The sequence below is a fragment of the Chiloscyllium plagiosum genome, unplaced genomic scaffold, assembly GCF_037043375.1.
Source record: "Chiloscyllium plagiosum isolate Xiang-an unplaced genomic scaffold, Cpla_swu_hap1 HiC_scaffold_30, whole genome shotgun sequence".
In the NCBI taxonomy this organism is placed as follows: Eukaryota; Metazoa; Chordata; class Chondrichthyes; order Orectolobiformes; family Hemiscylliidae; genus Chiloscyllium; species Chiloscyllium plagiosum.
Genome location: NW_028270168.1, coordinates 1,115,770 through 1,138,796, shown reverse-complemented (window position 1 = coordinate 1,138,796; position 23,027 = coordinate 1,115,770). Strand labels below are relative to the sequence as shown.

Genomic DNA, 23,027 nt, shown 5'->3' with positions numbered 1-23,027 from the left:
ACCAACCAACCCAACCACCCTGTGGCTCAACATTTCAACTCCCCCTCCCACTCCACCAAGGATATGCAGGTCTTTGGACTCCTCCATCGCCAGACCACAACAAAACGACGGTTGGAGGAAGAGCGCCTCATCTTCCGCCTAGGAACCCTCCAACCACAAGGGATGAACTCGGATTTCACCAGTTTCCTCATTTCCCCTCCCCCCACCTTGTCTCAGTCAAATCCATTGAATTCAGCACCGCCTTCCTAACCTGCAATCTTCTTCCTGACCTCTCCGCCCCCACCCCAGTCTGACCTATCACCCTCACCTTGACCTCTTTCCACCTATCACATTTCCGACGCCCCTCCCCCAAGTCCCTCCTCCCTACCTTTTCTCTTAGCCTGCTGGACAAACTTTCCTCATTCCTGAAGAAGGGCTTATGCCCGAAACGTCGATTCTCCTGTTCCCTGGATGCTGCCTGACCTGCTGCGCTTTTCCAGCAACACATTTTCGGCTCTGATCTCCAGCATCTGCAGACCTCACTTTCTCCTCCCTTTCCCAAACCCTCAACCATGGATAAACCAGTCCTGATGAAAGGTTCTGACCTACTCCTCTGATGCTGCTTGACCTGCTGTGCACTTCCCAGCTCTACACTTTATCCAGTCCACATCTTCCAGATACACTGTGACCCATAGAGAGAGCGAGAGATGGACTGCAGGGTAACAGGGGGGTGTCACTGAAACAGTGTCTCAGACCCAGGATTTGAATGCATAGTTTAAATTCCAGAGTAAGATGGTGGAATTTTAAATAAATTCATAAAATTTGGAATTATAAGTTAGTATGGTGATCAAGACAAGCTCATCAATTGCTGTAAAAAGTCATCTCATTCGGGGAAGGAAATCTTCATTTCTACCTGATCTGTCATAAAAGTTACTCCACAGCCACTGCAATGCGGATGAATTTTAAATAAATTTAAGAAATGCACCGAAACCTATTCCTCTCTGAAATGGCAAGATATAAGACAACAGGAAGCAATGAACAGTGCTTCAGTGACCTCCCAGACACGGAGATGAACTGAGGGATGTTACTGGTACGAGCTTCAGAAGATCCGATCCACAGGATAGAATCAGAGCGACAGGGACAGCTGGATCCTGGAAATGTCACTCCCTTGGCATGAATGTAACAATCTCATTGGCGAGTGGCAGCCTGCTCAGACATTACTCCTGGCTGAAGTAGAGATGGAAAGAAAGATGGTTCTTGGTGCATGTTATCTCTGAGCAACCTCTTTTCATCACCCCCTCACAAGAGGACATTTCCTGTTCAAAGGCCATTCAAAACAAAATGAGAATGTGGAGCAACAACAGCTCTCGATCAACTCCTGTAATACAGTAATCCCAATTCCTCGATAGTGACACAAGCATTTCACCTGACATTGAAATCTTGCTGAACCAAGATTTGTGCAGCTGAACAAATGTTTGAATTAGACCTCCCCAGTTCTGGGAGCTATATTTCAGTCAGAATATGAACACATTGGAGAGAGTGAGAAAGTGCTTTACACAAACTGTTCCAGGGATGAGGAAAACTTCAGTCGTAAAGGTGGGATTGAAAGGGCTGTTTTCCTCAGTGAGGAAAAGGCTGAGAGATCCTTTGTTCAAAGTTTTCAAAATCATGATGGTTCTGGACAGAGTAGACAGTCAGAAACTGTACCCTTTCAGAAAAGGATCAACAATGAGAAAACACAGACAAAGATGAGAGATGCCTTTTTCTCATACGGATTAGTTCGAGCATGCAATACACTTCGTGGAAGTGTGATGGAGGCGGTTCAATCAATCAAAATGTTCAAGAGGGTATTGGATAATTACTGAATTAGAAAATGCAGAGGGTAACGGGGAAAAGACAGGAGAATGAACAGAATCATTATAACCTGTGAGCTGGTGCAGACACAATAAGCCGAATGGCCTTCATTCTGAGACTAGGCCAAAGTGAAGACTGCAGATGCTGGAGATCAGAATCTAGATTAGAGTGGTGCTGGAAAAGCACAGCAGGTCAGGCAGCATCCGAGGAGCAGGAAAATCAACATTTCAGGCAAAAGCCTGATGAAGAGCTTTTGCCCGAAACTTCGATTTTCCTGCTCCTCAGATGCTGCCTGACCTGCTGTGCTTTTCCAGCACCACTCTAATCTAGTCTTCATTCTGAGACTAACAATTCTGGATTTCAATGGAAAATTATTTAGACCTGAAAAAGTAACACCGTTTCTCTTTACACATAATGCCAGACCTGTCGAGTATTTCCAGCATTTTTGTTTTTAACTTCAGATGTCCAGCATCTGAAGTTTTTTGCTTTTTAACAAGTGTTTTTTCAAAGCTGGTCTAAGCAAAATGGCAGCTGAATGATCATCAGGCCAGACTAATAATACAATCCTCCTACCCTGCTTTCACCTCGTGCACACGCAGGAGTTAGTGACAGCCCGCTTCAGAATAGTCACTGAAACCAGTTAGAAACCACTGACACTACACAGTACAATGGTGTGGCCTTCACTTTCGATTTTCCAACAATAAAAAACTACAAACCTCTCTAAACTAGCTCAGAACAGTCAGACGCCATTGTGAAGGCAGTGATCTTTAATATGCAGCCATGATCAAATTTACACAAAACAGCATTTATCACCTTGAGGATATATTCCAAGCTGACCTTGTTTTTGTTCCATATTTCAACATTGGGGTCACATTGCAAAATGGGGAGGAGCAAATCAGCTGGCTTTAAGCCAGTTCAAAGTACGGAGAATTCCAACACAACTGTGCAGTCAGGAGACCCGCAGCCAACCTTATCGACTTGAACTAACAAGCAGCAGAATTCCTTCACAAATAGGGAGGGGCTGAAAAGGAAATGTCACAGGACAATACAAGCCAGGGCGAGGTGATTAGTCACACCTGTACCTTTATAAAAACAAAATTACTTGAAATTTTAGGGGCAAGTAATGAAACCAGGTCCCAGACAGACATTTCGGAATAAAACAGAAATTGTTGGTGAAACTCAGCAGGTTATTCCTTCCTGTCTTCAGCATATACACAAACCTTGTCTGAGCCACAATCACTCCTGAGGAAGGTACACAAAACCCCAAACATTAACTCTGCTTTCTCTCCATAGATGCTGCCAGAGCAGTTGAGTGTTTCCAGCAGTTTCCATTTTTATTTCAAATTCCCAGCATCTGCAGTTCTTTGTGTGTTTTTTGTTCAACCTTTTAGAGTGTTGTCCATATTCAGAAATGAAGCAAAGATTTTAATCAAAATTAAATCTAGAACTCCTGAAAATTCATTACTGTGAAACTGTAGACCTGAAATTGTGTACTGAAGCTGGGCTTCAGTGTAAATATATTTTTGGTCAGATGGATTCAATAAAGTGAGCGAATTAATGGCTCCAATCTTTACGAACACCCGGTGCTGCAATTTTCAGTACAATTTTTCTGAAATCAATCAAACCAATCAAAAGGAGTGATCAAAGAATTTGATAACATTCAGTGAAGATATATCCGTGATAAGGATCCATAAGAGAGGGAAATGCCACCCATGACTTCAGGAAGTTAAAAGGTAGTATCAAGCTGAAAAAAGCAGATAATTCCTCAAAATGACTGGCAGGTCAGAAGATTGGACAAAATCTAAAAACCTAAAGACCAAAAAGGAAGAAAGAAATTAGAATGAGAGAAATGTAGCCAGAAATACAGGTTCCTTTGGATATTTAATGAGGAAAGGAGCAGCTAAAATGGGTGTTAGCCCTTTCAAGGGAGTCTAGGGAATTAAGAAGGGCTGAAGAAGGGCTAATGCCCGAAACGTCGATTCTCCTGTTCCCTAGATGCTGCCTGACCTGCTGCGCTTTTCCAGCAACACATTTCCATCTAGGGAATTAAGAAGGGCAAATACACAATGTTGATGCATTGAGCAGATACTTTTATTGTAAAGGATTCAAATAATATCCCTAAAGTTATTCTAAATCCAGCGGTGAAAGGTTGACAGAACTTAAAGCAATTACAATCACTAGAGAAACAATATGGAGATAATTATTACATCAATAAGGTGGCTAGTCCCCAGATCCGGATGGAATTCATTATAGGATCTTACAAGGTAGATAATCAAATTATAAATTTAAGATTGATGCATCTAGTAGAGACAAAAAAGCTGCAGATGCTGGAATCCAAGTTAGACAAGCAGGAGGCTGGAAGAACACAACAAGCCAGGCAGCAGCAGGAGGTGGGGAAGTCAACTTTTTTGGTGTAATCCTTCTTCAGGACTGAAGGGTTACATCCGAAACGTCGACTTCTCCACCTCCTGATCCTGCCTGGCTTGCTGTGTTCTTCCAGCCTCCTGCTTGTCTGATGCATTTATTAAGCTCCCTAGATTCTATAGAGATCTTATCAGATGGATAACATAGCTCTTTTTCAGAGAGGGGGATGCTGGACACGAGTCAGAAAGCAGGAAGCGACAGGCCAGTTTACCTTCCAGCTGTCATAAACAAAATGCTTAGATCTGCTCAGGAGGGCACTTAGAAAATCTCAATGCAGTCAGGCAGAGCCAAAATATGACAGTTTTCTTTGAGGAAGTCTCAATCAATGTGGATAAAATCTGTGAATGTGGTGCAGATTTCCAGAAGGTTTTTACTCAAACAAGAGCTTATGGTATGGGGGAATATATTAAAAGATTAGCTGGCTAACAGGAACAAAAGGGTAAATGGGTCATTTTCACATTGGCAAGATGTGGTGAGAGCACTGCCACTGGGATCTGTGCTGGGGCCTCTATTATTTTTATCAATGATGTGGATGATGGGACCAAATGCATGGCTGCTAAAGTTGCTGTTGACATAAAATAGCTGGGAAAGTAAATGCTGGAGAGGACACAAGAAGACTACAAAGGAATATGGATAGGCTAAGTGAGTTGGTGAAAGTTTTGCAGATGCAGTGTAATGTAGGAAAATGTAAACTTACCCACTTTGCTAGGAAGAATAGAAAGATAGGTGGAGCAAGAGAGTGAAGAACACAGCTACAGAGGGATCTGGGTACCCTGAATCACAATAGGTCCATATGACAGAGGTGGTGGTGCTGGATGTCTTAAAAGGCATAAAGATGGAAAAATCCCCAGGACACGATCACGGTTCCCTAGAACTCTTTGCGAAGCTAGGGAAATGAATGCTGGGCTCCTTGCTGAGATATATAGATCATCGATAGCCACAGGGGAGGTGCCAGAAGACTGGAAATTGGCTAATGTGGTGCCACTATGTAAGAAAGGTGGTAAGGAAAAGCCACACAACTATGGACCAGTGAGCCTGACATTGATAGTAAGGAGGGAATTATTGGAGGGAATCCTGATGAACAGGATTTACATGTATTTGAAAAGGTAAGAACTGATTATAGAGTCATAGGAGTATTATGTTTATTTTCTTAAGTATCCATCTCTCCCAAATCATCCATTACCTACAGCTCTTGAACTTCCCAAGGGGTTAAGTGGAGGTGTATTGTTGAACAAATGATGAAAGAAGATTATTTCAACAGTGAGATGTCAGACTATACAGGTAAGTAAAATAAAAACTTTGATTTGTAATTGGTCCTTTTTTGAGACGGCGAAATACACAAAAGGAAGATAAAGGTTCTATAACTAATCACATCCAGTTCCACAAAGTTGAGTAAATGGTCATTGTTCAGAGCTAGTTTATCAGATTATAAATATTCAAAATTGCATGAAAAATCATGTCAAAAAACTGACTTTGGACTTTGCCATTTCATTCTGAAGCTCATTCTTAATGAGCTTTGATGCCATTTCAGAATCTACATGCAGCAATGACAAGGGTCACCTACAGAAACCTGAAATACTTGTCTAGAATTAACCTATGTAAACACATGGATAAGATGGAAATATGCAAGGCTAGCCAAGCTTTCATTTCTACATTCAAGAGAAGGATAATGATTTTGTTCTTTGAGTTTGTCTTTACCTCGACATAACCTCACTTCCTGATTCCTAAGAGACAGGTATTGACTGTAAACTTTATGGTGCATTTTACAATCCCCATCACTGACCCAGCAGCCACATGATAGGAACAGGAGCGACTTCATTCGGAGGGTTTAAATGAGGCGCTTTGAGCATTCGTGTCTCAAGGGAGAAAGAAACCTGAATCTATGACATTTAGACCAATCAGCAATGTTACAGTCTTTTCATCTCTCACAATTAATTCATCATCTAATAGATAAACACAACTGTTTCCATTAGACTAAGTGTCAGTGACCAGGAATCACAGATTGAAAGGGAACCTGAGAGGATGATGCAATATTCCTACAGGTAGGTGTCCAAAATACACAAGTTCCCTTTCTAACTCAAGGCTTATTTTAATATCTCCAACACCTAATCATCTTCATCAATAGGCAGTGTTAAAGCTAGATTTCACTTTTACAGCTTTTCCTTCAGAAATCCCCAATTATAGTCAATGACTTTACCCAGTGATCACAAGGAAAGACTTGTTTTTGGTCAGGTTTTTGTTTAGGACAGGCAGAGATGGAGAGAGATGATAGTACACTTAAGGACGTATCAACAAACATTGCCATGATAACATTCCCCATGGGTTTGAATGGGCGAGAGAGAAGTCATGACAGTTGCACCAACTCCAAAGATTCAGTTGTAAGCAGGGTCAATTCACAAGTAACTAGAACAAAACTGTGAATCCCACTTCAATGATTCATAAAGAATCAGAACAAGATTTAACCTTTTATAGGGAGGATGAGTTTTCCTGTAGAAATGTGAAACTTCCATAGAACTGGAAACTGCGTACACATTGTAGTTTGGAATATCTTAATTCTACAAATGAGATACTTCCAATGTTTCCCTTATTCCCAGAATATTTACTCATGTAAGCACAGTCCATATTGCAGCTAATAAGGTTCACTGACTGTATCAAAGAGTTTTGAACGATTTGCAAAGGCCTAAGATTCAGGACTGAAGCTGTGCATTTCTTCCTGTGGTAGTTTGATTACACATTTCATTTTACAGCAAAGTTATAACTACTTCAGATTTTCTCAAATGAAACCACCTCCACCTGCAAAGATGATAAAAGTTTAAATAGGAAATTAGGACAGGAATCTGACCCAATCAGAATGCTGAAATATGGAAAATAAGTAATTGAACTGAATTAACTTCATTCTCGCATGTACTCAAATGAGTACAGTGAAAAGTTTGAAACAGCTTGTAGAGATTGAAAAACTGAATCTCTAAATAGGTGGCCCATGAAACTGTCCAGATAGTCATTCAAATCAACATTATTCCAAAGAGACGGAATGACAATTTTCAAATATATGATTCCAATATTCTTTACAATTTGTCAAACTCAAACTAGGTGCCTAAATCTGCTTTAGAATGGGCTTCAGGTTTTGGTTCATTAATATGTAAACGCCAGAACTTCTTTTAAATCACATTCTCAAGATAACTTAAGGTTTTATTAAAAAAAAGTGACATCTCAACTCAGACAGACAATGAATTAAAGGTGTCAGGTTAGAGTCTGTCTGTATCCCAATCTTGAGTCAGACTGGTTCTGTTTCCAAAGTAGGAATTTATAAAATGTTATATGGATTGACTGCCTGCAGGTTGTGCGGCTTTTGAGCAACACCGGTATCTCTACATCATAATTCTGCTTTGACTAAGATAACCACAGAAACCACTGATATAATTTTTAAAGTTTAATAATGCTGTCAATTCCCCAACCTGTACATTACCAGGAATCAACTTCAAATATCCACACACACCGTTTTGACAAGATGTTTTATAAAACTTCTAAGTCACGATTTATTATAGCGTAAGGAGTGATTGTATTAATTACATTAAAATGTAGATTAATAGCCAGTAGTGAAATTTGTTAATTATATGATAAATCTTAATAGCAGATAATAAATACATTTAAAAATGTTCATGCTGGAAACACACAGCAGGTCTGGCAGTACCTGCGCCGAGAGAGATGTGAATATTAGTGAACTGTGCTCAGTATCCCACACAACAGAACTTGAAAATATCAGGGAATGCAAAAATGATGAATAACTACCTGCAGCTGGAATTGTCACTGTAGCACAGGAAAAACATATTTCTCTCTTTAAAAGATGGAAAATGATCAAATTGCTTTTGTTATGAAAGAAACTCTAAGCACAGCACACACCAGTCAACAGTGTGAGTAAAAAGCTAGCCTATTCGAGACAATGTAATCACCGTCAATTGTTGTTAAAATCCATCAGGTTCATTCATATCCTTTAGGAAGGAAATCAGCCATCCTTACCCGGTCTGGCCTACATGTGACTCCAGACCCACAGTAATAATTCTGAGCAATTAGGGATAGTCAATAAATGCGGCTTAACCAGTGACATTGACATCACAAATGGGAAAAAAAATGATAAAGTTACACTGATCTAATTAAAACAAACCAGAAAAAAAAATCTAATTGTAGTAAGTATAGATTATCGTTAAGAGTTTCTTGGAGCTGCAACTACACGTAAGTTAAGTGTAATCTTACATTTTCATCATGACAACATTATAACCCAATGTTGGCCAGGGGCTGTTCACACTCAAAAACAGCAAACCTGTGAACTGAAGTTACCCGAAACTCAGGCACCGGCTTGGTCTGGCTTGAACCAGATCAGCTTGGAGGATGACATAAGGTGCAAGTCCTTATTTGTAGGAAAAATAATGAGATAATCCTAAAGATGTCCTTCGTGTAACCTATAGTGGGAAGATACCAGCTCATCAGATAAACTAAGAACGAATAAGATATCACAGTTCACGAAGAGAAGGAAAAAGGATAAAAATGAAAATATTTCAAAGTACCATCAGTGAAATTGCAGAGAGCACCCTTTGAGAAGCGAATCCCACACTTGGAGGCGTGGAGAGGGCCCCGAGCCTGGAGAGAAAGCACCTGGCCGGTGTGAGCTTCTATTAGAATCATTAAATAGAATCCCTAGAGTTTGGAAACAGGCCGTTCGGCCCAACAAGTCCACACTGATCCCCCACAGAGTAACCCACCCAGACCCATTCCCCTACCCTATTACTCTACATTTACCCCTGACTAATGCACCTAACCTACACATCCCTGAACATTATGGGCAATTTAGCATGGTCAATTTACCTGACCTGCACATCTTTGGATTGTGGGAGGAAACCTACGCAGACATGGGGCAAATGTGCAAACTCCAAACAGAGGCTGGAATCGAATACAGATCCTTGGTGCTGTGAGACAGCAACGCTAATCACTGGGCCACCGTGCTGCCAGCATTTATTTTTGTTGACTGCCCTGGGGTGGGGGAGTCCAGATGTAGAGGGCATAGGTTTAGGGTGAGAGGGGAAAGATATAAAAGAGACCTAAAGGGCAAATTATTCTCTCAGAGGGTGGTGCGTGTATGGAATGAGCTGCCAGAGGAAGTGGTGGAGGCTGGTACAATTGCAACATTTAAAAGGCATTTGGATGGGTATATGAATAGGAAGGGTTTGGAGGGATATGGGCCGGGTGCTGGCAGGTGGGACTAGATTGGGTTGGGATATCTGGTCGGCATGGATGGGTTGGACTGAAGGGTCTGTTTCCGTGCTGTACATCTCTATGGCTCTATGATTGAAAATTAAATGGATTTTCCTTGCATGAACTGCATGCCTGCTGTTAACCTTTTCTTAACCAATGTGAATTCTATGTCTATTTTAACTCAACTAATAAAGTTAGTGGTTAGTGATTAGTTGATACAGACCTGTCTCTTGTCCACTTTGTGCTGAGCCAATATCTATTGCCATGGACAGTAACCAGGTAACACCACGATCACCTAGCAGATTTTTGGCTGAATTTATTAATTATACTTGTTTTTTTTTAAATAGAGAGGACATCCAGCCAAACATTGATGGAAAACAAAACTCCTGAGCAATGTAATTCAGTGACTGCCCCGGAGGTCTCTGTGGATTGTCCTCGGCCTAGAGCAAGATCCAGGAATGTCAAATTTGGCAGATGGTGAGGGAAGTTTCAAATGAAAAGATTTCAAAAGGGTAAAATAAACTGCAAATTTAACTGTAATCTCAAGTTATCTCAGACTGTGATCATGAGAGAAAAAGGACAGCAGTTTGAAGAGGCACACGTTTCTGTTTGCCCTTTCAAGAATGAGGGTTCTAAGCTTTGTTCTGCGTGTTTTACTGCGCAGAGGAGTGTGGCTGGGGGGGTCACAACTGAGAACCGCACATTGCACGTAACAAGGAAATCTCTTCCTTTTGTGGGAAGCAAATGAAGCTGCAATCAGCAGAATAAAGATCTTTCAGCTGAACTGTAAAGCTAAGTATCTCAAAATCAACTATTCACACACCTACAGAGTTATCAATGTCTCCAAATAGAACAGCTGAAACAGTCTATCATTTACTTTGAGGAACTCAGATTTGTACATCTTTTTAAACTTGTAGCTTTTTTGGACTCCCCTCTCATGTGCAATGTGTGTTGGACCATTTTTTCTTCTCATGGTTAGTAACTAATAAACTCTCTCATTAACACAAAAAAGCCAGGCTCAATTAGCTCCTTTTAAAACAGAAATTAATTTAGTCTGGAGAAAAATAACCACAAGAGACGACATCCTTTGTATATTGTGTTGTTGTGACAAACTGAGGGGTTAGCTGAATAAGGAAGGGGAACCCAGTTATCCCTCCTGACCTGGGTGTACAACAATTTAGAAAGTTGATATGGTTCTGGCTGACGTTACTGCTGGACAGGTCAGATCCCAGAATGAAATCTGGCTTGACAGAAAGAAAAATATCATCTAATAATTTATTGCAGTGCTGTCTCACTGGAGTATAAGCAAGCAATGCTGCAGGCTTGGTTTTAACAATAAAACAAAGTTTATTACACAAAAGAAATAAATAAAACAAACCAAGCCAATTCCATAGAACATAATTTGAAAGGGTTTAAAACACACAGTCACTGGACACAGGCGCGTCAAAAGAACAGAGTAAGAGTGACAGCCATACCTGAAAGATTGGACCATTACAGAAATGATCAAAGACTTTTTTTTTTAAAAAGAGGCAGGTTTCAAGGATCATCTTAAAGGAGCAGAGGAAGAGGTGGAGAGGTTTCCAGAGGAATTCCAGAGTTTGGGGCCCAGGCTGCTGACGGCGTAGTCTCCAATGCCGAAGGGATTAGAAGTGGCGATACGCAGGAGGCCAGAATTAAAAGGATGAATGATATCTTGGAGGGTTATAAAGCAGTTGGAGATAACAGAGTGCAGAGTTCATGAGGAATTTAAAAACAAGGACAATGCTTAGAGCTGGTGTAGGTCAGTGAGTATGGAGATGGAAGGTGAATAGGACTTGAAGTAACTTTGTGATAAGTAGAATCTCAAATGTTTAATCACTAATTCCAGAACGCAATTAGTTTCAAGGTCAGTACAACACTAGCTAAAGACTTTAAACATGTTATTAGATTAAGCTGGGGGCCTCAACTAATAAGTAAATGAGCTCACCGAATGGCAGAATTCCTAATCTTTAATATTTAACCATGATGTGACTAATGTGTACAGTTTTTCCATCAGTAATTTCCTGACCTGGCAGACTCGAGTTTTAAATTTATTCAGTTCTTGTGGTATCAAAATGAAAGGAATATAACATAGCCAATGAGGCTATTTACTGCATGACCAGTAAATGCAAACCCCAGGATCTGGGGTTTTGAATAGTCAGGCAGTTGTTTTTGACTGGCACGGATGTGTTGGGCTGAATGGCTTTTTTGTGTGTTGAGGATGTCTGACTCTTTCAACCCACAGAACTGCAAGTGTAACAAAAGAAACCCAACTTTTTAAAACTTTGGAAATTCATTAAAGCCAGGCCTCAGAGCTAGAGTGAAGTCTGCTTTTATAAAAAGAATCAGCCATTCTTAGAAAGTATCAGTTAAATCAAAGTTCACATCACTCATTTCATCTTCATATACCTTGCCTTGCATTAAATCATGTTCTAAGTTAATATAAAACAACAATTACCTCCCTGCACCAATTGTTAGAATTCCAATCATCATGATAATATTGATGGTTTATAAAATAGAGATAGTGTTCCTTATGACGTGCTATTTCTACTGATGTGAAGCCAGTAATTTTCAAGCATTAAAGAATAATTCTGCTGTTTTATGAACAAACTGAATGTTGACTAGGTCCAAGTGCACACCTCAAACATTTATACTAGAGGTGGTCATTTGAAACAAGCCATTTGCAGACACCACCACACGACCTCACCCCCAAATCCACTGATTGTACTCTATAATGTAAACAATGGCTTCTTTATCCAGATGATTTCATCAAGATAATGAGAGATGATCCCATTTACTTTCTGTACAATTCAAGTTAAAAGCTGAAACCAGCAGACTCGCTCCCACTTAAACAAAATAGGTATCATTCTCTCAAATATAATAGTAAGAGGTCACAATGAATACATTCCACTGTAATCATCATCCCGACTAACAGCAGCAAACAATGAGCTGTGATCCATTATCAATTATGCTTCAGGTCTAAAATCATTTATTGTCAGCAAAAAGCAGCAACCTGCTTTCAGCGTTCAGATTTTCCACACATGCACAGATAAAGATAGATGGACACACACATAATACACACAAAAGCTAAAACTGAATGTTTGGTTTTTGAAAATGGAAACAGCAATTATCGAAAGAGAACAGGGGAGTTATGTGGGACTGAATTAGTGCTGAAAGCCTCGGAAAGAATAAATATTATCTTCACAGAATCATAGTATAGAAGAGGCCCATTAGCCCATCGAGTCTGCACCAACATGTGAGAAAGACCTGACCTTGAACTTAATCTATTTACCAGCACTTGACTGTTATGATGTGTCATATGCTCATCCAGGTATGTGTTTTTTTTAAAAAGGATGTGAGGCAACTACCCTCCCCGGCAGCACATCCAGACTGTCACCACTCTGGGTTAAAAAAAAGCTTTTCATCACATCCCCCTTAAACTTCCTGGCCCTCACCATTAATGAGCGATCCCTCATGACTAATTATTCAACAGCTGCTCCTTATCCCCTCTGTCCATGCCCTTCATAATTGCATACACTCAATCAGATCACCCCTCAGTCTTCTCTGCTCCAACAAAACCAACCCAAGCCTATTCAACTTTTCTTCAAAGTTTCCATCCCAGGGAACATCCTGGTGAACCTCCTCTGCACTCCTCCAGTGTAGTGTGATAATCAGAACTGCACACAGTATTTCAGCTGTGGTCTCACCAAAGTTCAATGCAACTCCAACACGACTTCCCTGTTTTTGTAATCTATGCTTTGAATGATAAAAGCAAGTATCCCATATTCCTTTTTCACCACCTGACTAATATGGCCTTCCGCCTTCAGAGATCTATGGACAAACACTCCAAGGTCCCTTTGCTCCACAGAACTTTAATGTCAAATTACTCCTTCCAAAATATATCATCTCACACTTTCCAGGGTTAAATTGCATCTGCCACTTTCTGCCCATTTGACCATCTTGCTTACATCTTTGTGTAGCCCGAGATGCTCAACCTCACTGTTAACCACCTGACCAATCTTTGTATCATCTGCAAATTTACTAATGCAATCCAGTTCAATCTAATCCAGTTACTAAAGCAGCCCCTGTCATCACACACTGTCTCCTACAACTGAACTAATTTTGAATCCACTTTCATCAAATGACCCTTTGTCCCGTGTGCATTTGCTGTCTTCATAAGCCTTCTTTGTGGGACCTTGTCAAATGTTTTGCTAAATTCCATATAAATTACATCAACTGCACTACCCTCATCTATACGCCTGGTCACCTCCTCAAAAATTCAATCAAAATTTGTTAGATATGACCTCCCTCTGATGAAACCATTTTGACTGTCCCTGATCAAGCTTTGTATCTTCAAGTGGAGATAGATGCTCTCCATCAGAATTTTCTTCAATAGTTTCCCTACAACTGAAATGAGACTCTCAGGTCTGTAGTTCTCTGGCATATCTCTACAACCCTCCTTAAATATTGTAACCACATTCGCTATTCTGCAATCCTCTGGCACCTCCCCTGTAAGGCAGAGAGGAATTAAAAATTTGGGTCAGTGCTCCTGCAATTTCATCCCCTGCCTCCAGCAGTCTGGGCCTGGAGATTTGTTCATTTTAATTCAGCCAACATTTTCAATATCTTGTGCCTACTGATGTCAATTTGCTTAATCACCTTGCAGTCCCTCCCTCTGGGTTCCATACCTTCATCCTTATTCTCTTGAGTGAAGATTGAACCAATACTTTGCATCAACACTCTACCAGTGTTCTCTGGCTCCGCCCACAGATTGCCTCCTTGTTCCCCACTCGTTCCTGGGTTATTCTCTTCCCACTGATATTGAATATCTTGGGATTTTCCCAACTTTTACCAAACAGAGCTTTCTCATATGCTCTCTTTGCTTTCCTAATTGCTCTCTGTAGCTCCACCCTGCACTTTCTGTACTCCGCAGTTGGGTCCGCTGATTTGTTCCCCTTGTCCCTACTAAAAGCCTCTCTTTTCCTTCTGATCGGATCCTGAATATCTGTAGCATCCAAAGTTTAAAGAAACAGGAAGCTGTGAACAGCAGCATTTTTCAGACGAGGGAAAAGGGAAGCTGTTCCTTTGGTGTCAGTCTCAATGCTGGGTGAGCAGAGTTCCCCTCACCACCTACAGTGGCATCTAAGTCGCCATGTATAATGGCTTTCCAGACATCAGGGGGTTTGCTCAGTTTGAGCCAGGGATCAGCTTGTTTCAATTTCACATTCAACAGTGCTCCCTGCAATGTGGGGGAGGGGGTTGTGCAGGGGTGTGCATATGGGACAGGGAGGGAACGGCCAATTCACCGCAAGAGAGGATCAGCCTATCTGCAGACGTTTACTGGGAGACCAGGATAATAGGGATGATGGTAGGTACAGTGAACTCTGGTCCACATCTCAGCAATCACCAGAAACCAGGACACCAGGGGGTGATCAGGAATTAGGAATTGAATGGAGTAAAGGTGGGGGTAGGGAGAGTCAAATACATTACATTAAAAATGCAGCTCCCTGTGATAGTTTAGGTATTTTAAAGATTTTAACCCCTCCCCTAAATTATTAGGCCAATTTATAAGTTGCATTTAAACCTTATTGCAGAATCAATATCAACTGAATCTGTAGTGAGATATAAATATTTATTCTGACAAAACTCCTTCTGTACCATCCACACAACCAGGAACAGTGACATGAGACAAGAAATCTCCATGCTCAGAGCAGCAGTGAAACAGGATAAAGCTGAATCTGCTCATCTCCTTTCACAATACAACCAGAAAACCTCCCCTTAGAACTGCACATTGCTTTTAAAAAAAAAATGCACACACAGCAACAGTAACTATAGCCCTAACTAGAATAATCCCTCCACCCAGAAATCTGACAGCAGTATTGGCATGTCAAGCCTGATTGCACTATTGGCCTCAATCCAAATTACTTTGCAACAATAGTTTGTTCACCCGGTGACTATCAGGTGCATTTTACTGGCACCACAATAGACAGGCCTCTCCCTCTGTTCTGGCAGTATTTAAATTCAAGGTTTGCATATTTTCTCAAACAAGCTCAAACTAGTCAAAATGTTAAAATCCATATTTCCATTTCATGACTTTATATCCCAAACAAAAAGGACTTATTTTAAAATATTCATGTTTTACAAAATAAACCAGTATCACAAATATTTACCAATTTCAAATTGTTCTGTTCTTCCAAACTTTATCACCACACCCAATCTCTCTTCCTTCATTTTTGTTTCCCAAATCCATGTCTAACTTTCCCGAGTTAAAAATCTCACAACACCAGGTTATAGTCCAACAGGTTTAATTGGAAGCACTAGCTTTCGGAGCTACGCTCCTTCATCAGGTGATGAATCTGGTTTCTGGCCGTGCTCAAACTGAAACTCTAAGTCCCAATAACATAGTGTGCTCCTTGAGATTTTTGCATCACTTATGCGTTGACCACACCATCCTCCTCCAACACCCCTCCACCATCACTCAGCTGGGTGAGGCTACACTCATTTCCATTTCTACCTTGGATCACCATTCCCACCATTATTCAACTCTCTCCATAGACTGCATTCTCCTGCAGATCCATAACCCACCCACATACCTGCATTCATCCAATTCAGGCCTTTTGAGAATTTCAAACTTTAAATCATATGATGACTGGGTAGCCACACCTTCAGCTGGCTGTGCATTAAGCTTCAGAATTCCTTCCCGATCTGCTCCGTCTGTTTCTACTCCTTTGCAATGTTCCTAAACACCTCCATCTTGGACCAAGCTTTCGGTCACCTATTTTAACAGCTCCCGCTGTGGTATAGTGTTCATTTGTATTTGATAATACTTTGGGACGTCGGACTATTGAAAAATGGTACAATAGTGTTCGTTGTTGGGCCTCACTTTATACGGTGGATGGAATTGAAAACTGCCCCTTCCCGCCTCCACCCAATGTTCCCTCCGAGATGCACAGCTGTAGGACACAGACTGCAAATTGCCAATATCATTCCCAATGGACTTCCAAATGTGGGAGTCTCTGCTGGGCACAGACCCTGGAGACCAGAACCCCTCCAGGTTAAGTGCTAACTCCACAGACAGGTTTCCTGCTCAAACACCAAATGGCAGCGCGTAGTCTGCCCTACTCACAGCCTCACCATCTCAGAGCCACTATATCCAAAATGCTGCATTTGTCTGTAGGCCTCAGAGAGGGACATGCCAAGGAGGGAAAGAAGGACGTCTTCTACTAGATGTGGAATAGATGGGTAAGAATTCACAGGAAAAATGCCTGATCCCTGCAGCAATTACAAAGCATGAGGTGTCCATTCACAAAAACCACAGTAATGCTTCAGCTCCCACCAAGGGAAATCCCACAATGCTTCAGCTCCCACCAAGGACAATTCCACAATGCTTCAGTTCCCACCAAGGACCATCCACAATGGGACAAGGTGCCATGGGAAAGAGTCACAGCCAATCACTTAAATTGTCAAAAACCTGAAAAAGAGATAGTGCTAAAGGTGGCCACTTGACCCTTATATGAGCATGATTACTTAATGCCAGTCTCCTGCTCTTTCCACATATCCTCACACTTTATTTATTTCTACCCAAATGTGCTGATGAATGCCTCTATTGAACCTGCTTCCATCCAGCTTCAGATTATTCCTATTTCTGAGGCCATAAAACACAGGAGCAGAATTAGGCCATTGAACCTGCTCCACGATTCGTTCATGGTTGATAGGTTTCTCAACCCCATTCTCTGCCTGCTCCCTGTAACCTTTGATCCCTTTACTAATCAAGAACCTGGCTTAAATATACTCAGTAACCTGGCCACCACAGCCCTCTGTGCCAACAGTACCATAGATTAACCACCTTCTGGCTGAAAGATTCTTCCTCAGTTGGTCTTATTAGCAGGACATCTACCTTAGCAGCAAATGCCTGGTTTAGTGAGCACCAAGCACAGACATGTTGGTGAAACACCGATATTACTCCATAATGAAGGCATGAGGAGAAACAGAAACTAAACAAAAGGTGCCTGTCTGGCACTGAGTACCAGACAGTCTTACTGCAAGGGGCCACGTGACTCTCACTCCATTCTCCAGCTGGGAGGGGAGGGATTCTCCATCCATGCCAAGGTATTGGTGAGAAGCCGTGTACTATAGCTGTTGGTATCACATTACTCTGACTGCCAGACCAGCCAAAAGTAGGTTATGTTTAAGTAGGTATCACACCCATCGATTAGTAAGGGGATCAAGGATTATGGAGAGAAAGCAGGAAACTCGGGTTGAGAAACATATCAATCACAACTGAATGGCAGAGCAGACCTGATGGGCTGAATGGCCTAATTCTGCTCCTATCTCGTGGTCTTATTAGGTCATTGTCTCCACTCATTTCTTAAGAAATAAATGCAGTATTAATAGGAACATAAATCAGAACAGGACTAATGAATTTAGAGTGCGCACTCGTTTCCATAGACACTTCCAGGCAGTGAATATTTTTTTAAAACCAAGCTGATTTCAACACAGCTATTACCTGTTGATTCAAACTGGTTTTCAAAATGAAAATTCACTGGAGAATGAAGCAAGCAATTTGACAAAACACTGACTGTGAACTGGTTAAAAAGACTTACATTTACATAGCATCTGTCATGAGGTCCTAACATCCCAAAGTGCATCAGCTGAAACAGTACTTGCTATCACAATGTAGCCACTTTGTGCACAGCAAGATCCCACAAACAACAACATAATAATCACTCTTAAATCTGTTTTAGTGGTGCTGAGGTTAAGGATAGAGATTACCGAGGCTACGAGGGATCTGTTTGAATTGGAATGTCAGTTATGACAATCTAAACAACAAAATGATATAAATATTAAATGACTGGATTGATTCATTGAGAAATTAATGAGCCAATCGTCAAACAGTATAATTGAAAGATACAAGAAATGAAATACAAATTAAAATATTAAGAAAATAGTTTCGCACTAAATTGTATCTCCCCTTTGTCCAACATTTTACATGTGTAAACGTTTACTTGTGACATTTTACAACATCTAAAATTGTATTTAGTCACAATGTGGATTCAGTCAGGAATAACTTTAGCAAAGAAACAGTGTTAGGAACAGCAGAAAGTGATCCCTGTGATTATCCTGCAGTAATGAAGACATGCAACAATTGTAGGAATGACCTCAACACTTGGGTTTAAGCTTCCCTTAGAATTTACGATTCAGAGAGATGGAGAAAAAAAGACACACCCACTGAGCACTTGTTATTTAATGGAACTTTACAGAAAGATTAAAGGGCAAGACATGGTTAATTCTTGAGCATTGTAAATTCAATTCTTCTCCAGTTTAAAGAGTTTTCAAAACAAGTTCCTACTCTGATTCAAAGCAATCAACTTGATGATCAAAGTTGGTAAAAAGCTGTTTTGTAGAACCGCACTGATCCAAGAAAGGCAGTGTACCTTAAGACATTTCATCGATGCTCCAGTAATAAAGGCTATTGTCTCCCGTTCAGCAATGAACAGTATAGTGGGCAGTTATTGCTCAGGTACTTCAGAGTGCCTTCTTGGCCACTCCACTACGATGCGTAGGGAGGTTCGAAGAAACTTTTGTACATCAGATGTGTGCATAACTAAGTGGCCATTAGTCATTTCCCATTCATAATGGCCCTCAGGAAAGTGGTGCTGTGTTACGATCATGAGCTGCTGCAATCTCTTTGGAGAATATATGTACTCTCAGTGCTGTTTGGTGGAAGTTGCTACATCATCAGAGGGGTCATTAAATGGAGGTTCCCTGTTGGTCAAGAGTTCAGTTGGTCATTAACACCAAATACCAACAAGACATTTGTCCACTGCATCTTCCTTTCACCCAACACAACTGAAAACATGTGCATAGACATTCAACTCATTGCTATTTTGGGATCTTGCTGTGCATGTATGACTGCTGTCCTCCATCGATACATGTCACAGTATTTAATCATGTTAAAAAGCAAAGATTGATTTTATATGAAATACAATTTCTTTGAAAACAAAAAAAAAGTGCTATTCTGTCCACTGACCAGTTTCCAATCAATGCCAGTATATTTCCCTCAATCTCATGTTAACTATCCTCTTGTATGGGACCATACAGAAGGTCCTCTGAAAATTTTGACATACCACTTCCACGTTGTTCATCTAGTTTTCCAGTTACATCCAAAAAAGCCCTCCCAACAAGTTCAAACATGACTGCCAGTCCAAACATTAATTTCAAAAGTGCCCTGTTACCATGGGATTTACATCATAGCATTTTCTCTATGAGCAATGCTAGGCTGACAAATCTGGAATTCTCTGCTTTCACTTTTCCTCATTTCTTAAAAGTGAGATAACATTTGCTACCGTCCAATGTGCAGGAGGGTATGGCAGACTCTTTCCAATTTTTAAAGATGAACATCTACCAACTGTACAGCCACTTCTTTTAACACTTGAATGGAGATCAGCAGGCCCAAAGGATTTATCTACATTGTCAAATTCACTTTTCGAATTTTTTGCAGAAAGCAGTTGAGGACAAAACATCGAATGGTTTTAAAGAGTAAGACATAGTTTTAGGGCTCAAGAGATCAGTGGGTAAGGGGTAAATGCAGGAACAGGTACTGAGTTGGATGATCAGTCATTATCTTACTGAACAGTGGAACAGGCCTGACGGGCCAAATGGTCTATACCTATTTCTTATTGTCTTCTGGTCTAGCAGGCTCAAAAGGACCAAATAGCTTACTCCCGCTCCTTTTTCCTCATTTACTTTTTAACATTAATATCTTGTAACTCTTCAATTACACTCGCCCCTAGATTCTCCATTATTTCTAGAAATTTTCCAGTATTTTCCTTCATTAAGCCAGACACAAAAGTATTTGTTTAGTTTCTCTGCCATTTCCATATTCCCCATTATAAATTCACCTGAGTTTTCTTGTAATGGATTTTTTTTTCCCCTTTTTACATACTTGTAGCAGCTTTACAGTCCATGTTTATGATTCTTGCTCATTTAGTCTTGAATTTTATTTCCACTTTCTTAATCTTTTTCTTCTGGAAGCTCAAGTCGTTGAGTACGTTTATATAGAGATTGATGGATTTTGAAATACCAATGACCGAAAGTGATATGGAGTGTGTGTGAGGAAAGGCATTGCACTAAATGATCAGCCATGCTCCTGTAGAATGGCGAAGCAGTTTTTGATTGGCTGAATAGGTTACTCTGTTCCTAACTGACTATTTTAATATCATAACCAGAGTGCAAAACATTACTTTGGGGGAATCCATTGAGAAAACAATAACATGCAACAGATATTGCCTGTGGGTTTAACAACAGTTATAGACCAAACATCTACAGAAACTAATGCACAGTGACTCCAAAGGCATATTGGTCACAGATTGGATGCAAGGAGAACACATCAAATCAGGAGATACAAGGGAATTATCAGCACTGTCATGTTTTCAGCCTCCATCTTGCTAAATGTGTGAAATCTCTCAGTAATCACCTTTCCTGCAAATGGTTTGTGTGCATGAGGATGCTGCTGTTGCAAATATATCAGCATTTACTGTCCTTTTTTAATCATCCTAGTCTTAACATCTCTCACCATTTGTTTTGCATCCCTTCACAACCCTCAGACCTTCAGCCAGACAAAAAGTCACAAACTGTTAAACCCTTCACTAATTTGCCAGCAAAGGCATTTTAAAATCATTCAACATACTCAGCTCAAAACCAAGTTTCTCCTGCACCTCAAACATCTGGATCTGGATTGAACAAAACTTTAAAATCCATTTTTCCAGTTATCTTTCACTATTAAATTGGGTTCTTTTCTCTGTAAATCACCGCTGTATTGTATTTCTTTTTACTTTTCTGGTAGTACAAGTATCAACTATTTTTTAACAACCATTCAAACCTGAAATGATGGAAAGCTAACCAACTCAATATTAAATTACTAAAAGCTTCAATAACAATATTAACTTCAAAAGGTTATGCCTCAATCAAGTGAAGCCAATCAAATTTAAGTGTAACTATCAAAAAGTGATTTCTCACAAAAAGTCTTTAATCCAATGGACAGGCAAATTTAAAAATGAAAGATTAAATCAAGTTAAACACAGACATCAAGTTATCTAAAACAGTCACTTCCAAGCCATCAATATGATATATTCTTTAGGTCAAGTCTAAATGGGAAGCAAGTTATAAAAACATTGTAGCCTATAGGTCAATGCCACTTCTGTAATGAGAAACTAATCTTTGAATAGTTGCATACATTAGTGGCTAGACTTCAAAAGCAAACAAAGTACTTTGTGATATTTCACCTTAAAAGAAACCAAGTGAAAACTACAATTATTTTTCATAATCCGAATGGACAGGATTTCAATCTGGCATCATATTTCCTTCTTTAAGTTTTAGATTTTAGCAAATATATTTCCAGTTTCTTAATAGCATTTGGTGAATATAGAACCTCTCTCTGAAAGGCAACGCTTAACAAACTGACAGAAAATCTATTAACATAATCTGCAAATCATTAAAATAAATTGATCCATGGCAACTCCTTACTCATCATGTACGTGGCAGGTACTCATGTGACTCAGCCAATATTGTCTATCTCATATACTGCAGGCAAGGATGCTCTGATGCACAGTACATTGGCGAGAACAAGCAGAGGCTACGGCAATGGACGAATGGACACCGCATAAAAATCAACAGGCGTGAGTGTTCCCTCCCAGTTGGAGAACAGTTCAGCGGTTTGGGACACTCGACTTTGGACCTTTGGGTGACAGGCAACAACACAAATTGGCCAAGCAGAAGCTGATAGTCAAGTTCAGTACCCATGGGGATGGCCTCAACTAGGACTTTGGGTTCATGTCACACTACAGGTGACCCCCATTGCACCACACCCCCCCCCCCCAGACGTATACCCCATTACACTGACACATTCTCTCACAGACACTCCACCCCACACACACCCACATGCACACACTCACGCTGTCTTCCCTGCACTCACAAAAAAATCTCGTGAGGTAAATTTGTACTTGCAAAATTACGTTTTATTTTGCTCAAAAAGACTAAGTACCTTGTTTTTGGCATTGATGAGTAACCCATAAAAGGAGTAAACAAAGATGCTTTTCTTCCCACAGTTTGCATTGTTTTAAATTATCAAACAATTAATTAAAAATTCTCATACCAGCGATAATGTGTTTTGAACTGCATAAATCCATGCAAGATTCTGTAACTCCCACCTTAGAAATAGAATCAGTCTGACCTAACATTGGGACACAGACACACTTTGACGTCACACCTTCAATGCAGTATCTGAAAGGAGATGACAGCTATTGTTAAAATCCAGCTTGAGAATGTAAGTTTAAAAATGTTTTGGGATTTACAAATGAAGGAACTGAAAATAACTCTTTCATCTTTTAGAATGACCATGTTAAGCTAAACTGGTTTAATATTACATTTCATGACACTGTAATCCTGTTTCAATAAAGTCTGTGTCTTAAGATTCTGCTCCACAACCACCTTATAAAGGAGCAGCA

At 40.3% G+C, this 23,027-nt stretch overlaps 1 protein-coding gene across 4 annotated transcripts in view; it reads right to left on the bottom strand.

Moving 5' to 3' along the window:
- Positions 1–23,027, bottom strand: part of nhsl3 (NHS like 3) — a 284,193-nt gene that overhangs the window by 58,577 nt on the left and 202,589 nt on the right. The window contains exon 1 of one of the 4 annotated variants that reach the window (XM_087976653.1): positions 22,676–22,724. The exons of the other annotated variants lie outside the window; for them this stretch is intronic. Within the exon in view, the coding sequence (XP_087832779.1) occupies positions 22,676–22,709 (34 nt within the window). The 5' untranslated portion in view covers positions 22,710–22,724. Of the gene's footprint in view, positions 1–22,675; positions 22,725–23,027 lie in introns of those variants that run through there. 4 annotated transcript variants of the gene reach the window in all.